Source organism: Bos grunniens, chromosome 14, assembly GCF_055505025.1.
Source record: "Bos grunniens cultivar Pamir isolate PY7600 chromosome 14, Bosgru_T2T1.0, whole genome shotgun sequence".
Lineage (NCBI taxonomy): Eukaryota > Metazoa > Chordata > Mammalia > Artiodactyla > Bovidae > Bos > Bos grunniens.
In genome coordinates, this window is record NC_141178.1 from 21,284,024 (window position 1) to 21,302,252 (window position 18,229).

An 18,229-nucleotide genomic window follows, 5' to 3' on the forward strand; every position below is an offset into this window, starting at 1 on the left:
ATTCTAATTGTAGGAATCTGTCCCATTAAATATCAAAAGTTAAAATAAAACATGGGAAACTTTACTAACAAATAGATTTAAATATAAATTTAAACAGATTATTAATTATTTTAACTCATTTACATATGAAAACATTAAAATATGTTCAGATATTAATAAATGCTCATAATATGCTACATGAAATATCAATATAGAGCTTTATACAGTAATATCTTAATTGTATTAAGAGGCATATAATTAAATAGCGTGGTTAAAAGAAACATTTACACTGTGCTGACTTTCTCTGGGTAGTGAAATTAAATGCAAGTTTTGTACTCTTCATGGTCTTGGTGTTTGCACATTTTCTACAATGAGATTTCTGTTTGTAAGGATTAAAGTGTGTAAGTATATAATCTTAAGGAATAATAAAACTGTTGATATTTTTCCCTATCCCTTATCTGCCATGTGAAGAATTGAGCTATGTATTTAGATGTGCTTTATTTATTAGCTAGCCCTCTTAAGTTCAGTAATGTCTCTTAATACTGCATGTGCATTTTTTAATAGAAACTTGTATCAAATAATTAAAAACTCTTTTACAGCTTGTATACTTTCGATATGCGAGCCCTGGACACTCCTGTAATGGTGCATATGGATCATGTATCTGCGGTGCTTGATGTGGATTACTCTCCCACTGGGAGAGAGTTTGTGTCAGCTAGTTTTGATAAATCTATTCGAATCTTTCCTGTGGACAAAAGTAGAAGCAGGTATGTTACTACCAGTGAACATTTGTTTCTGTTTGACTTTTTTTCCCTGCCTAGATCATCATGTATCTTTTTCTAAAGGTTATTTGGTGGACAGAGAAGCCAGTGGACTCCAGTACATGGGGTAGCAAAGAGTCTGACATGACTGAGTGACTTAACACACTCTGGTTTTGTGTATATGATGGGACTCACACTCAGGTGTTGTGATGTGGGCTGCCACCTTCTGCATCTGTGAGCAAAAACATCGGCCTACAGGGCAGATTCTTCATTGAACAGGATAGTCAGTTCAGTTCAGTCGCTCAGTCGTGTCCAACTCTTAGCGACCCCATGAATTGCAGCATGCCAGGCCTCCCTGTCCATCACCAACTCCCGGAGTTTACTCAAACTCATGTCCATTGAGTCAGTGATGCCATCCAGCCATCTCATCCTCTCGTCCCCTTCTCCTCCTGCCTTCAGTCCCTCCCAGCATCAGAGTCTTTTTAGCTTTATATAATTTATTGATGTGAAATCTTTGCCTTAGGGCAAAACCTTTTTGAGTGTTTTATACTAATTTTTTAAAATAAAGGCTTTTTTTTTTTAGGGGAATTTTAGGTTTACAACAAAATTGAGAGGAAAGTAGAGTTCCCATATATTCCCAGCTCCTACGCATGCAGAGCCTGTTCATTATCAGCATTCCATATAGGGTGGTACTTTTGTTACCTCACCAAAATGTAGGATGAACCTACACTGACCCATCGTAATCACCCCAAATCCATAGTTTACCTTAGAATTCACTCTTCGGATCACACATTCTATGGGTTTGGATAAATGTATAATGACATATATCCATCATGATAATATGCAGAGTATTTTCACTGCCATGAGATAGAGTAAACTTGAAAAAAGATTTTAATTTGATAAGGAAGAACTTAAAGTTTCCCCTAATACAGTTTAAGAGCAGTTAATAATACCTTATATTTGTTGTTTTGTGCTTATTTAAATTCAACTCTCATACACTAAGGCAAAAATGAAAAAGAGAAAAATTACGGTTTAAATGGTCAGGACAGGTATCCCTCCATCCTCATCTAGTAGACACATGCTCTGGAATGACCAGGAGACGGGAGATCGAAATACTCAGCTGTCCTGTGCTGTGTGTGTGTGTCATTGTTTGTGTACAGTGAATGTAACTAGTGTTTAAGGTGTTTTGTGTCATACAGCTTGGCCCTCTGCTACACACATCACTGAGTGTAGTGTATATACTTGTACCACCGTGTTATATTATTTCACGTGTTATTGTATTGAGGTAGTTTATAGTAAACTGGCATTTAAAGGTTTTCAGGAATACTTTTTGACTGCATTTGAGTTTTTGCCAACTTTAAAAATTAACTCTTGTAAGATACAGCCCCTTATATTAGTATGCTGTGATTTACAGAGCATTTTATGCATATTCAAGGCAAATCCAAGTAAACTAGAAGATATCTTCCCATAAAAATGATGAAGGATTATGGTGGTGTCACTCACTCTTGAAGATACAACCACCTCCATTTTGATTCAGTAAAAGTAGGAACATTAGAATTTAAAAAGAACATATATTCTCTCTAAAATACTATACATATATACACATATGTCATGTCACGATATGTGACATATACATGTCGTATATACACATACGTCATGTCCATCTATTTTGCGACCCCATGGACTGTAGCCCGCCAGGCTTTTCTGTCCGTGGAATTTCCCAGGCAAGAATACTGGAGTGGGTTGCCATTTCCTTCTCCAGGGGATCTTCCCAACCCAGGAATCAAACCCACATCTCCTGCGTCTCTTGCATTACAGGTGAACTCTTTACTGCTGAGCCACTAGGGAAGCAAGTTTGGGAGAGCAACCACCCAACATACGCAAGACATGTGATATACATTTATATGTATACTTGCTTGGATGACCTTGTCTTGATTCAGTGTTGGAGAAAATGCACATGGTGAAAGATAACAGAATGATTGGAAGCCATAGAAAAGGAAAGGAGAAAACTAAGCAGAATCAGGGAAAAGAAAGACCAGAGAATCTGTATGCTGAGGCTGGAAGGTGATGATCTGTGCTAGAGAACGGTAGCGTGGAGCTGGTGAAACAGTTTCCCCAGCTTGATAAAGTCTTTATGGGACCCTTCCTTCACTTAAAGCTAGAGAAAGAGCATTCAGTTTGGTGTTGTAACTATAACAGGGTGGATAAATTTCACCATTTAAGTGCAGTGATGAGAATTTTGATCATTACTCTTAATGATAACTAACCTAGTGTGTACAGTGTTGAAGGGGTCTGATCTTCCTGAGCAAGTGATGCTTGTTTTCACAGGCACATCCTCCTGACTCAGGACTCTTGCAGGTGCCTAGCCTGTATCTGCATCACCCTGAAAGTGACAGCCTCCTTAGAGTTTACACTGTAGGCACCTCATTTGCCTCACCCTTGTCCCAGCCTTGTGTTCACAACCAAAAGATCTTGCCCACAGAGCCTCTTCAGGGTCACACAGCTCCATACGTTTTTTGGTAATAGCCAATCTGCTTGTCTAACTCTTTGGTGTTTTTTCGTGTGATAGTTGTATCTTTCTCTTCTCTGACTTGAGGAAGCCATATTAATTCCTAAACTTTTTCATATCATCATGAATTGCTAGCAGATAGATAACTGTCGTCATCATCATCATGTGTATGATTAAAAAGGTATTTGAATCAAAAGTATACTGAGTGGGTGTTCTGGTGACTTTGATCCTGGACTCTGGGGTTGGTTCCTATGTGACTGTTGAAACTAACTTGATACTCTTGTCATGAATGGTAATTCATGATACTCTTGTTGGTAATGGTAATTGTTCAGTTAGGCCCAAGGCAAGGCTGATAGTTTCTATTCTTTTCACTTCTCTGGAAAAAAATCAAGAGATTGTGGCCCTCCATCATTTTTGACACCAGGACCTCCAGAGGTATTAAGTAGGACAGTTCTAACATGATGCATAAGCAGACATAAGGATCAAAGGAGGAGTGCAGGAAATGGGAAGTTTAGGCACCCGTGATGCCAAGAGCCCCATCGCTGAGTTCAAACTGATTATTCTAAAACCAGCATGGGCAATTAAATGCAAGTCTAGTTAAAAGCTCAGATTATTCCAAAATTGTATGAAGTGAGTTCTTATATCCCATTTCTAGGAATTGTCTCCTGATGTTTTTTGAAGATTTTGTAATCACAATTTAATACGTGTTACTTCCTGTTGGGTTTAGTTATAAACCATATAAACAATACTCTCTCTGACCATTACTGTCATCTGCTGGAAAGCTGCTTCTGGTTTGTTTCCATGGTCTGCTCTAGTTTCCTATCATTACAAAAACATCAAATAATACAGGCAGTGCTTTGAATGATCTGTATTTTTAAAAATATTTTCCTTTCAAAGAACTTAAAGTCACTGAAATATATTTTTAAAGTAAATTTTCACCACAGCCAAAAAATAAAAATAAATCTTTTTTAAAAAAATAAATTTTGAGTAGGTTTTCAAAAACTACAGTTAAATCAATATTCGAAGGTAACTTCTATGGATTTTATTCAGTATTTACTTAGCAAACAAGTAAATTCAGTTGCATTCACATGGAACAGTTCTTTTAGCTTGACTATGTATGTAAAGAATTTAAGTTTTTAAATTATTTATCTCCACAAATAGCATAATTTATAATGAACTTTATGTATCTGTTCTATGTACAAGCATAAACATATCTAGATATTAAACTCTGTAGTTTACCATTAAGGAGGATTCTCAGTTGGCCAAGTAACTGTCCACTGGATTTGTCTGGTCTAATATCAGTACATGAACTGATGTAATATATGCAGGTTATTTTTAGTGGTTACCAAAGCCTAATTGAATTTCCTGATATTTAAATTCAGTATATTGCTATGGGGAAATGGGGATCTTAAATAGGTAGAGGTTGTAAGAATTGAGTCTTGTAGAAGCAGAGCATTGAGAGAAGAAAAAGCAGTCTGTCTGATCCACTTTTTCTTTCAATAGTATGTTCGTTCTAACCATCCTCTCTTTTAGAATTGTGTCATATGGTTTATCTACATATTCATTCAAGAGCTCAAAATGTATCCGTTAGAAATAGCATAATAGACCACTTTTCTGAGTGTACTTCAGAAATGTCTTTACACAAAATCTATTGATTTCATCATCCTACGTGAGTTTTCTTTTACTGTGCAGAACTGGCTGAGTGTGTTTCCTTTGTAGTCTGCATTCTGAATCACTTAATCCAGATAAGGAAGTTTTACTTTTCCAGGAGTCTCATGTTTTAATTTTTTCTGACCTTGTCTTTTACTTGCTTTTTAATGCTTTGCTTAACACTTCCTAATATAGTATCTTCTGTGAATTCACTTAGCATGTTTCACACCTTTCCAGATAGGTATGATATTTGACATCTCCATTTACTAAATGATCCTTACCTCAGCTCATCACTTCTGTAGCCCTCTGTTTCTTGTCACATATGTAAGTCATCCACTCTCACTTTAATTAATTACACTTTTTCAACAATTTGACCAAAACAGAAATCAGACATTAGGATCAGCATATCAGGATATGTTCTTTGAATGCCGTTGAATATTTTTTTCCCAGTGAAATGAAACCCAAAGAAGTGTGGTGGTTGATCTTATAGTTATTCCAGCTTCAGTGTATTTTATTTGTGTTATATGCCCACAGTTATTTTGTGATCTTTTCTGGATATCTAGTTTTGCTTGGTTTGTTTATACTTACTTTTCTTACTGGATTATAACTTCTCTGGGGGCAGGACTTTTTAATATGTTCCACAGCTCTTAGCATAGAATCTTAGCAGTATGGTTTAATAAAAATACATTTGCTGCTAAGTCACTTCAGTTGTGTCTGACTCTGTGCGACCCCATAGACGGCAGCCCACCAGGCTCCCCCGTCCCTGGGATTCTCCAGGCAAGAACACTGGAGTGGGTTGCCATTTCCTTCTCCAAAAAAATACATTTAAGTGTATTTTAATTTCTCTTTTATACTCTTTCAGGACTCAAAAAATGTTACCCTGATACTTGATAGGTAGTTGGTTAAAGAAAATCTGTACCAGATTCCTAAATGTTTTAACTTAGTTCCTCTTCTGTAGGGAAGTCTATCACACAAAGAGAATGCAGCATGTTATCTGTGTAAAATGGACTGCTGACAGCAAGTACATTATGTGTGGATCTGATGAAATGAACATTCGTCTATGGAAAGCTAATGCTTCTGAAAAGTTGGGTGTGGTAAGAGATCCTATTTTCTTTCATTATCACGCAACTTGTTTATAAGTGTTATTGAATATCATTATATTATAAAGAGAATTTATTTCAAGTGCTTTAGTTGTGATGAAAGGAAACAGACAAGGGTGTATCGAGGTTTACGTTTTTCATGTCAAAGGCACCTTCAGAGTTCTTTGTTTTTGTTTTTGCTGTTGGCCACACTGCATGACTTGTGGGCTCTTAGTTCCCCGACCAGGGGTTGAACCTGGACCCCCTAGCAGTGCAAATGCTACATCCTAACACTGGACCACCAGAGAACTCCCCCAGAGGGCTTTGTTAATTCAAATGTTTGATCGCATTTGAGCCTTCTTGTTTCTTTGTATTTTCCTTGAGGTAGGGAGAGAAGATGTAGGGACTAGAGGCTTAGAACTTTTAATACGTATTCTGTCAAAGGAATAGTAATCAGGCAAATCAAAGGCTCCAAGCCTCTGGGGGGTATTAATATTTTAATATCAAAGACACAGTGAAACACTTAAAAAAATTAACAGCTTCAGACTTAAGAAAGATTTGATGAAAATATAACAAATATTACTGTTGACTAGCAACCTCTGGGTTGTGAGTTAAGGTTGATTTCTGTTCTTAATGTTTTTCTAAATGTCTCATGTTTTCTGTAAGAAATATACAGGGTGTTTATATCTGAAGCAAATAGTAAGTTTAATAAGGAAAGGTTGAGTGTGGTTTATTTTCTACTTAGCCCTGGAAGGAAAAGCAAGATACGAAAATAAGTAATTAAAGATAAATTTATTTTAGGTTTAATGATTATTAAAGTACTACACTATGCCTAGGTTTATCTTCATCATTAAATATTCCTCTAAATCATACCATCCTTAACAACTGTTAGACAAAGGCTGGTTATTATGTCATCACTTTTGTTTCTGTTTCAATAATTTTTACAGAAAAAATTTTTGAGTGATTCATCAAGTGCTTTTTCTGTGTTACGTGGACCAACTCAGAGGGCCACAGAACCTGACTCCCTAGGCGCTGCTCGTTTGCACTTGGTGGCACCCAGCCGTCAATACGTTGTAGGCGCCCTGACTAAAAGGACATAGCAGAGCTGGTATCAGTAACATAGCCTTATAATGGGTACAGTTTAATGTAACTGTACAGTTACATTAGTAATTTTGGTTGCATGTCATAAATGTTGATAGTTTTTTGGGGAAACGTTTCTTCCTAACTCTGTTGTACTGAAGCAAAAAGAACACATCATTTGCGAAAACATCAAAATGTATTTTTTTTTTCAGCTTACATCACGAGAAAGAGCAGCCACAGATTATAACCAGAAGTTAAAGGAGAAATTTCAACATCATCCTTATATAAAACGTATCTCTCGTCACCGACATCTACCAAAATCTATCTACAGCCAGATTCAGGAACAGCGCATCATGAAAGAAGCTCGTCGACGAAAGTATGTTTTGGAGCATTTGTGTCTCTCTCAGTACTGTTTTCTAGCTGTCCCCTCACATCCCACCAAAACCAAACAAAAAATGTGCCCGTCAAAGGAATAGTTTATGTGCTGTTATACATCAGAGGTGGTTTTGAATACTCCTCTGGGCTTTTTCCTGATAAAAGGGGAAGCTATGATTATCTAACATGGTGAGAATTTTCATTACCTATCTTTGGGAATATGTTTAAAGGGCAAACAATGTCAAAAACATACATATCAAAATTAGAAAAGGCTCTACTCACACTAAAGAAACTATTGTAAATAGTGTAAAAAAATGATTTCCAACGTAGCTGGGATTGAGGTAATGTGTATTTTCTAGCTTAAAGACTGGCAAAAATATTTGTTAGATAAGAATTTATCAAAAAAAAAAAAGAATTTCTCTAATATGCTTGCTTCATCATAGCATTTGGAATCTAGCATTTTGCCTCTGAAGAAAAAGTTTCCACCATCACCATCATTTCCCCTGTAGAATATTCTTCTCTGTGCAATCCTTGAATTCATGTAATGTATTATAGAAATTCTAAGAAAGAGTTGTTTTTTTTAGTTAGGCAATGCAAATTGTTATTTTGTTATGTTGGATAGATGTTGGAGTTGAGTCAGTTTTAAACATTTTAATAACTTGCAGCAGGTACTGTTGCCCGGAAAATCCCATGGACGGAGGAGCCTGGTAGGCTGCAGTCCATGGGGTCGCTAAGAGTCAGACACGACTGAGCGACTTCACTTTCACTTTCCATTTTCATGCATTGGAGAAGGAAATGGCAACCCACTCCAGTGTTTTTGCCTGGAGAATCCCAGGGACGGGGGAGCCTGGTGGGCTGCAGTCCATGGGGTCGCACAGAGTCAGACACAACTGAAGCGACTTAGCAGCAGCAGCAGGTTTTTAAACTTAGTAAAGGACACTGATGTAGGAAGAGAAGAAGCCAGTAAGTTAACAAAAGTTGATTTCTAAGTGAAATTGCTCAGTCATGTCTGACTGTTTGCAACCCCATGGACCATACAGTCCATGGAATTCTCCAGGCCAGAATTTTGGAGTGGGTAGCCATTCTGTTCTTCAGAGCTACTTCTTACCTACTCTGGTGAAAACTTTTTTTCAGTGGGTAGTTTTGTGGTGAAAGAAAATGCCATGTAATTTTTCTGAGAAAGTTTTCTTTGGTTAAAGTGACTTGTCATAAACTTAAAATTTGTGTATTTTGTTTAATTTCTAGGGAACTGAATCGTATCAAACATAGCAAGCCTGGATCTGTGCAGATGGTGTCAGAGAAGAAAAAGCACGTAGTGGCGGTTGTGAAATAACGTTTGCTGTTCTTCCCGAGGCTAACGTGTGATTGTTTGTTACATGTCGATTTGTGAATTGTATAGATAAAAGTGCTGCCCCTCTTATAACAGCCAACGTTTGGTGTTCTTACCAAGGCTAACGTGTGATTGATTGTTACATGTTGATTTGTGAACTCTATAAAGAAAAGTGCTGCCCCTCTTATAACAGCCAATGTTTTAGTTATATGTGTAAAGCTTAATTGTTGCACATTTTTGCTGTCTTGAAAACTTATCTTTAAAGGTGACCTGGTTGATAAGACTATCCAACATGTTATCCTTGATCTTCTTTCTTCATTGAAGAATATAGAATTTACAAACTTATTTTTTGCTGTTAGAAATTACAGATGTACTTTCACTTTGACCTGTTATTTTAGACACTCTACATTTGAATTTACATCTAAGACCAAACATCTCTTGTGTTACCTTTAATGTTACTTTGGATAATTATTGCAGTGATTCTTCCTAGGATTCCATATGACACATAGAAGAATTTTGTCTGAACTTGTCTCAGTTGAACTTATTTTCTGTGTTTTATTTACATTGGGCTTTTTGAGACTGTATAGATGATTAGCCTACATTTATATAACTTTTATAAATAATTAACTTACAAACAAGATTATAAAATATCCTTTTTCTCAGCATTATAACTTTGTTCCATTTCTGCTAAATCATCTATTTTTAATCTCAGTAATCATAAATAGCTCTGTGTGACATAGATTGGGTTTTTTTTTAAAACCCATCATCAGCTTAGTATTATAAATACATACAAAACTAATTTTTAGTAAATTATGTTTAAAAGAAATTAAAAATCCAAAGGAAAAAATATGTTAAGAATACTTGTAGTAAAAATATTTAAAATACAGAAGTGATGATAAATATCAAAATCTGGAAAGTGAGAGCAGGATTCAATCAGGGTGGGATACACGGGAGATTTTAACTCTTGATAAGGTTTCTTTCTTCAGCTGTGTGTACTTTCTATTATTTTTTATGCTTTCTTCGTGTTTATATTTCATCATGTTTTTCTCAAAGCTGATAAAGACATCAACCATCTATCTTTTAATCCTTTGGAAGTATTGTAGGACTCAAAGTGCTTGATTTATAAGGTGAACCAAGTTCTCTTGTACATCTTCCACTGCTGTTTGGGTGTGGTTTCAAAGAAAATATACTGATCCATAAACATGAGCTTCTGTGTCAGTTTGAATCCATCAAGAAGCAGGTGCCTATGGAAGACATGTGAGAGATTTCCTGGAGGGGACTGTCTTTGAAGGATAAAGAGGAGAAGCGGGAAGAGGCAGGTAGAGACTTCCATCTGTACTGTAGGCTTGACCTCTGGGGCAGGAGAGCAGGAAGGCAGGAGGACCCTTCCCTGACGTGGAGCCTCAGACTACAAAGGTTGGACCAGGTTGTTGGGGTGTTCTTGAGCGCAAATTGCTTGTCAGACGAGTCCCACATTGTGTGAGACTGGTTCAGTGCTGCTGCCCTCTCTGGGCCCAGCCAGTGGCAGGGAGCAGCCCCAGGGGAGCCTGGCCATGCAGCAAATGCAGTGGTGAGTCCAGAGGGGTGGCAGCGAGGACTCCTCAGCTGGGACTCAGTTAGCTGTGCTTCCTGCAACCAGTTCTCTCAAAGGAATTGCAAACAACATTTCTGTAGCTGTACCTCTTGCACCACACAGACCCACTTCTTGCAGGATTGGGGAGCAACTCCATGACTTCCATGTACGTAATGAGGAATTGAAGAGGATCATCAATGTTCCCTGTCACTGAAGGGCAATGACTGGTATTCACCTTGTCTTCCATCATCCATTTTAAATACTTCTCATCCACAGGTATTACTTTAGCAGATTTTGGTGACTTACCTAATCTTGTGACCCAAACCTTCATTCCCGAGGGGTCTAACCTTTGTTGATCGTACCCTTATCAGGCTGGGGTTGTTACACATATCTGTTTACAGTTGCAGTGGAGCAAGGGAATACCAGTAGGCACAAAATGGGTCACCTGTGTTCTGCACAAGTTCTCCCATTCCCCACCCCCACCACCTCCTGCTGATAAAGCCAGTGACCTCTGCCAGGAGGATGACTGCTTTTCTAGCTTGTTGGTCCCTGGACATAAGTACAAAGTACTTTGGTGACAATGGCATGTAATTCAGTAGGACTTTTGCTGTGTACCCTACTAAGAGTGTGCCCCCTTTTGGTGACCAGTACTTCTGACCCTGAAGAGCCCAGTTTCAGGAATGGTAACCAGATCCTCCAGTGAGTCACTGGAAGTGATGGTAATTGGAGCCATCACATGTATCCTCTCATCTTGTGAGTTAATGCATATACTGCATTCTGAAGGATGGCACCCTGTCCTTTGCGCATGTTGCCTCTGAGCTGGTGCTGTGTCTTTAGCAGGCCACTCCAGTGATCTGTGAGATGGCATATTTCTGGATTGCCTTTATGTGATACGATCAATGGGTACTGTGGTTGGGCCCACTCTCACTTCTTTACTGAAATAGATCCCCTGATAAAAACTATTGGGGGGTGGCGGACTTCTCTGGTGGTCCAGTGGTTAAGAATCCATCTGTCAATGCAGAGGATATGGGTGCAATCCCTGGTCCAGGAAGGTCCCACATGCCACGAGGCAACTAAGCCTGTGTGCCACAACTACTGAGCCTGTGTTCTGGATCCCACAAGCTGCAATTCCTGAAGCCTGCACACCTAGAGAGCCTGTGCACCACAAGAGAAGCCCCCGCAGTAAGAATCCCACACACCGCAGCTAGAGAGTAGCCCTCACTCAGCAACTAGAGAAAAGCCCTTGTGCAGCAATAAAGACCCAGCACAGCCAAAAATAAATATATAAAAAATTAAGAAAAATTGTATTGGGGTGGGATTGATGCCTGAGAATTAGGCATTTCATTAATATCCAAATAGAGGTGCTGGCTGAGACATGTAGCCCTGGTATCTGGGGATATCAAAACAGATGTCCCTGTGAAGTTGAGTTGCTAGCCCTTCTAGAATCAAAAGGATCCAGTGTAGTAAAGTTGACGCCAAGTGGCCTGTTGTTCTAAAGGAATAGTGCCATACTGGGGGCGTCGCATCTCTGTTGCTGACAGATTGGATAGAAACACAGTAGCTAGATCAGCTTTGGTAAGGGGGAGTTTATCTGTTGGGCTCATTCAGAGCCTCTGTCTTTGCCACAGGCCATTCCATCCACATGCCCATCGTGCCTCTTCTAGGCTGGCCATTGTCAAGTGATGGAATCATTTTATCTACTTGGTGGTTTTTGTGCCGCCTCTATGGTGGATGCTTTCTTGTGGACATTAACAGGTTATACAAACATATTTATTCTTTATGCCCACATCCTCATCCATCCACATACTTGTACCTCAAACCATGTCTCTGATATTCAAGCTGTTACTCTTCTACACCCTCACCAAATGGCCAGCCATAGACCACTGCCCAGGAATCTCCCCTAAGTCCACTTCTACATAAAACTACAACCAAGTGCTTGTTCCTAGATCTGCCCATTGGGAAGATTTTTCCCTCACTACTCTCTTTCAAGGCCCACCCCTTTATATGTCTCTAACACAGCTACCTTCACCAACAAAGATCCATACAGTCAAAGCTCTGGTTTTTTTCAGTAGTTGTGTACACATGTGAAAGATAGACCATAATGAAGGCCAAGCACTGAAGAATTGATGCTTTCAAGCTGTGGTGCTGGAGAAGATTCTTGAGAATCCCTTGGACTGCAAGGAGATCAAACCAGTCAATCCTAAAGGAAATCAACCCTGAATATTCATTGGAAGGACTGACGCTGAAGCTCTAATACTTGGGCCACCTGATGTGAAGGGGTGACCCATTAGAAAAGACCGTGATGCTGGGAAAGATTGAGGGCAGGAGGAGAAGGGGTGACAGAGGACAAAATGGTTGGATGTCATCACCAACTCAACAGAATGGGTTTGAGTGGACTCTGGGAGAGGGTGAAGGACAGGGAAGCCTGGCATGGTGCAGTCCATGGGGTTGCAAAGAGTCAGAAGTTTTTACTTGTTTTTCCTTACTGTCTTAGCTCTTACCTATAGGACAAGATTCAATATGGTGCTTACTCCAGCTATATCATTCCCATTTATGAATTTGAGAACTGAGGAAATGACAACTGGGTAAGTCCATGGACTTAAAACTTACCCAGTCTTATAACGTATACCCAGACTTATAACTTACCCAGATTTTAGATAGATCTCTATTTATTAAGTGGCCCTCACGAGCTGCCATGCTAACAGGACAATGATGACTCTAGGTCTTCAGGAATCAAACTCTGGATCCCATAGTCCTTTCAATATCTCGGTATTCCCCCTTTCTCACAGTTCCCTGAATAAATGGTCAGAGGTCCTTTGGAGGAACCATTGCTGCATACACTTGCAGTGGTTTTGCAAGGGTCTTTCCTCTGAGGGACTCAGCCACCTCTCCAGTCTCTGATTCCAGATACGAAAATTAGCTCAGGTCTGGCAACAGCAAGAGATTGCATTTCTTATTGTGACTCCTCCTGGGCCCCTACTCCACCCTACTCCTCCAGTCTTGCCCTTTTCTGGTTGTGGATGTCAAGGAGTACCCTCATTGGATGCTCATCTGTTTTGCCTAAAGGACATCATGCTTTGTTTTCACAATTCCCTGCAGATTAAGACTCTTTGCCTGTCCCTCAGCCTTGCTGATCAGTGTAGTCACCTGGCTTCTAATGGTGAAGCACCACCCCCTGACCTCTATTATTGGTAAATATTTGAGGGCAAGGGTTTGGATACCACAGATTTTTAAAATTGTATTTCTTCACTTATGTTTGGCTGCACTGGGTCCTCATTGCTCCTCGTGGACTTCCTCTAGTTGCGGCTGGTAGGGACTACTTTCTAGTTGCAGTGTTTGGGCTTCTCACTGCGGTGGCTGCTCTTGTTGCGGAGCACAGGCTCAGTAGCTGCGGCTCACGGGCTCTAGAGCGCAAGGTCAGTAGCTGTGGCTCACAGGCTCAGTTTCCCCCACGGCAAGTGAAATCTTCCTGGACTAGGGGCTGAACCTGTGTCCCCTGCATTGGCAGGCAGGTTCTTAACCACTGGACCACCAAGGAAGTTTCAACACCAAAGATTTTAATGAGCCCAGTTCTGGCCTGAAGAGGAGCATTTTGGTGATTTAGTACTCCTCTCACCAGCACATTCCTGTTGACCTTGGTGAATGGTGTGTCTTCTAGGCTTTCCCATGGTACATCAGGTCATCTTTTAGCCTAACATATCCATCCAGCATGCCAAGTTCCTTCAGCTCTTTGTTTCTTCCTTTATAGGCTACCAAAACAACACAAGTGTTTCCACTTTGCTCAACATCGGTGATCACTTTCTCTAGGCTTCTAAGAGTCAAACCTGTTGGCTCCATCTCTTGCATCCTTGCCAGGCTGCTAAATCCCATGACAAAAGAAAGTGCCCTCAGTTAAATGCATTATTATTTATTTTTATAAATGCATATTTATTATTATAAATGCATTATTCCTTTTTCAGTGTTACGTTCCTGTCCCCTTAATCAAGTATCCTCAGAATCCAATCCCAGCAGCACTTGCCTTGCTCCTGCCAGTGTACACTAGCTAATTCTCACAGCTCCTTTGTCATGGAATCCCCAGAAAAGAAATGCTGGAATGTAACTCTAGTTATTGGGCTGGCAGCATGCAGTGTAGATGGATAGATCTCCATACCTGCTGCGTGGCAGGGGAGAAGCTTGTGCAGTATCTTCCCATATGGGGAAGTGCTAGCTCCTGCTAGAGTGGACCACCACTCCAGCCTCTAGGGATTCAAGGAGGTTCAGTTCAGTTGCTCAGTCATGTCCGACTCTTTGCAACCCCATTCACTGCAGCATGCCGGGCTTCCCTATCCTTCACCAACTCCCGGAGCTTGCTCAAACTCATGTCCATTGAGTCAGTGATGCCATCCAACCATCTCATCCTCTGTTGTCCCCTTCTCCTGCCTTCAATCTTTCCCAGTATCAGGGTCTTTTACAATAAGTGAGTTCTTTGCATCAGGTGGCCAAAGTATTGGAGTTTCAGCTTCAGCATCAGTTCTTCCAATGAATATTCAGAGTTGGTTTCCTTTAGGAAATTAGGATTGACTGGTTTGATCTCCTTGCAGTCCAAAGGACTCTCAAGAGTCTTCTCCAACACCACAGTTCAAAAGGATCAGGGAGGTTTGCAGTGCCCAAATCCTTGGGACATCATTAGAGCACCCCATATTTCAAGGTCCTGTTGTTTTTTTTTCCCTACCTGAGTCTTGTCCTCAGCATAACAGACCTACATTGGTGGAGCATTTAAATGTCCCAGGGGCTCTACAACTCTCATTATCAAATCCTTTGTCTGCTTATTTGCTTTGTCTACACTTTCACTGCAGAAGCTGAGGGCCTCTTTGGAAGCTAGCAAAGACTCGGGTCTCTGGCTCTCATATTTACATATAATCGTCAATGGTCCTCATTATTGCCCTGCAGGGCACCAATACAATTTAATAGCTGGTGAGTCTGCTATTCTTACAGACTTTATGCCCCTCATATCTTTCAGATGGCTTGACTCATCACACTTGCAATGGTAGTTTCTTCTATCAGGATATTTTTCTAGGTCATCACCACTGAAATCTTCAACAATTGGGCCACTCAGGATAGTTTTTATCAGCCAGGCAGTGAGCCTACTTCCAAACTCCATCTTATTGCCTATGTATTTTCTTGAATGGCTCCCAGTATCACCTGGTTCTGTTCAAGTTCTCTGAGAAACAGGTGCCAGTCAAGGTTAAACAAGCAAGAGATCTATGGGAGGGAACTGTGTGTGAAGGCGAAGGAGCAGTAGGCAGTGAGAGCCTTCTACCTGCATGGAAGACTTGACACATGGGACAGGAAACAGAAAGAAGGTCTGGGTAGGAAGCGCCTCGGACTGCAAGGCAGCTTTAGGAAGGCTTTAGCCAAGCCAAAGGAGAGTCCTTTAGCCAAAGTTGTCTTCAGAGAAGCCCTGAGTCGGAGAGGACAGGCTAAGACCCCTGCTATACTCAGTCACTGAAACAGCTCAGGAAAGTATAGCTTGACAGAAGCCTGGTGGTGGATCCAGGGGGTTGCAGTTGGGGTTCTTAGAAAACGATGCTCCCCACTGCCAATCCTCTTGAAGGAAATCCGAGTGGTACATTTCCATGGCTGCCACAGCCACCCACTTTCATTTTCGTTGTCATGATTTACTATCGACTTGTATTGCTATATAGGAGATATCAGATCATTGCTAAGTGCATATTTAATATTTTTACTTATCCTGAAATTAAGTAAAAGTGCAATTCATTTGCAAAATGCTATTTAAATATTGTTCTTAAGTGGTATTCACTTAAGTGATATTAATTTAATATTGACCTTAAGTGATATTAACTGTTATGGGATTGGAAATGAGTGTAGAGAAAGGAGCCAAGCTCAACACTTAGCACTTGGCACATAGTGGGTGCTCAGTAAGTGCTGTGGACATGACAGAAACCCAGACTTGTGTTCCTGGTAGAATATTTGCTGATTATTTTAGTTATATATTTTCATGACTTAACTCTTTTTCCTTAATGCCTTTGTCCTCCATAAGCCTGGGAATGCAGAATGTCCCTATTTAAGAAGAATGCTGCCCTAAAATATATTTTGTCCTAAAATGTTAAAAAGTATTGTTCACAAGCATGAATAAAAAATATATGGCTCAATTTTTTGATGGTTTTAATATCAAAAAATATATTTGATAAAACAAAAAGTTAATTAAATTCAAGCCACCGAACTATGCGTTGTGGCAGTGTTAGTAACTCAGTTGTGTCTGATTCTTCTTGACCCCTTAAACTGTAGCCGCTTGGCTCCTCTGTCCATGGAATTCTCCAGGCAAGAATCCTGGAGTGGGAAGCCATTCTCCACAACTATGCATTATAACTGGTTAAATTCATTTTAACGAAAATATTCAAGCTATCTTTTCACCCATATCACACCTCAATTTGAATGAAATAATTGATTCAAATAATTGAAAATATATCCATGTACAAAAATGGAGTCAAATATTTAAAGTTAGCCCAAATAGATGTTTAAAAAGTACCTTTCTGATGTCATGTTCTGTGGAAGAGTAATCACTATAACTGAAACAGAACCCAGCCATGATTCCTACTGGAGAAGGAAATGGCAACCCACTCCAGTATTCTTACCTGGAAAATCCCATGGACAGAGGAGCCTGGCAAGTTACAGTCCATGACTTAGTGACTAAACCACCAACATCATGATTCTTAAGGGAAAGGGGATGAGAGTGTTTATATCAGGCCACATAGTTAAGAAACAAAGTCCTAGTTTTCCCTTCTGTTTGATTTCTTTTTAACCACAATATATTTTTTCTTAAATTTTGCAAAAAAAAAAAAAAAAAGGACCACAGATTTTTTTTTTCTTTTTGGATGTGCAAGGGTCTTCAATAGTGGAAAACTACTGGTGCAAGTTTCTGTCCTATCAACAAGCCATTTGACCACTTTGGAGTTTCCATATTTGCCATCATTCTCTCTCATTTTTACTTTGGGGGAGTGTAAAGAGGAAAAATGGAGCGTGAATGATCACAGAGCTTATTGTCAAGTATGATGATAGAGTTCTCAACTTAAAGTGAAAGAGAGATGTTGATAAAATGAACAGGAGAAGCATTTTTTTTTAAAGTAGTATACAGTTATTATAAATATTATACATATATTATACTTGGTACATATATTGCAAGTACCTAGGAAGGGAGAAAATTTATGAGTCTTCTTCCTCTGGCACTGAAACAAATTCAGTTCAGTTCAGTTCATTTCAGTCGCTCAGTCGTGTCCAACTCTTTGCAACCCCATGAATTGCAGCACACCAGGCCTCTCTGTCCATCACCAACTCCCGGAGTTCACCCAGACTCACGTCCATCGAGTCAGTGATGCCATCCAGCCATCTCATCCTCTGTCGTCCCCTTCTCCTCCTGCCCCCAATCCCTCCCAGCATCAGGGTCTTTTCCAATGAGTCAACTCTTCGCATGAGGTGGCCAAAGTATTGGAGTTTCAGCTTCAGCATCAGTCCTTCCAAAGAACACCCAGGACTGATCTCCTTTAGGATGGACTGGTTGGACCTCCTCCCAGTCCAAGGGACTCTCAAGAGTCTTTTCCAACAACACAGTTCAAAAGCATCAATTCTTTGGCACTCAGCTTTCTTCACAGTCCAACTCTCATGTCCATACATGACCACTGGAAAAACCATAGCCTTGACTAGATGGACCTTTGTTGGCAAACTAATATCTCTGCTTTTTAATATGCTGTCTAGGTTGGTCATAACTTTCCTTCTAAGGAGTAAGCGTCTTTTAATTTCATGGCTGCAGTCACCATCTGCAGTGATTTTGGAACCCAGAAAAATAAGGTCTGACAGTTTCCACCGTTTCCCCATCTATTTCCCATGAAGTGATGGGAC

The 18,229-nt window shown here is 39.9% G+C and overlaps 1 protein-coding gene across 2 annotated transcripts in view; it reads left to right on the forward strand.

Moving 5' to 3' along the window:
• Positions 1–9,966, forward strand: part of DCAF13 (DDB1 and CUL4 associated factor 13) — a 29,103-nt gene extending 19,137 nt beyond the window's left edge. For both annotated transcript variants that reach the window (XM_086336248.1, XM_086336249.1), the window contains 4 exons: positions 579–743; positions 5,855–5,990; positions 7,268–7,431; positions 8,676–9,966. In XM_086336248.1, coding sequence (XP_086192374.1) covers positions 579–743; positions 5,855–5,990; positions 7,268–7,431; positions 8,676–8,763 — 553 coding nt within the window. In that variant the 3' untranslated portion in view covers positions 8,764–9,966. The remainder of the gene's footprint in view (positions 1–578; positions 744–5,854; positions 5,991–7,267; positions 7,432–8,675) is intronic.
• The last annotated feature ends 8,263 nt before the right edge of the window (positions 9,967–18,229 follow it).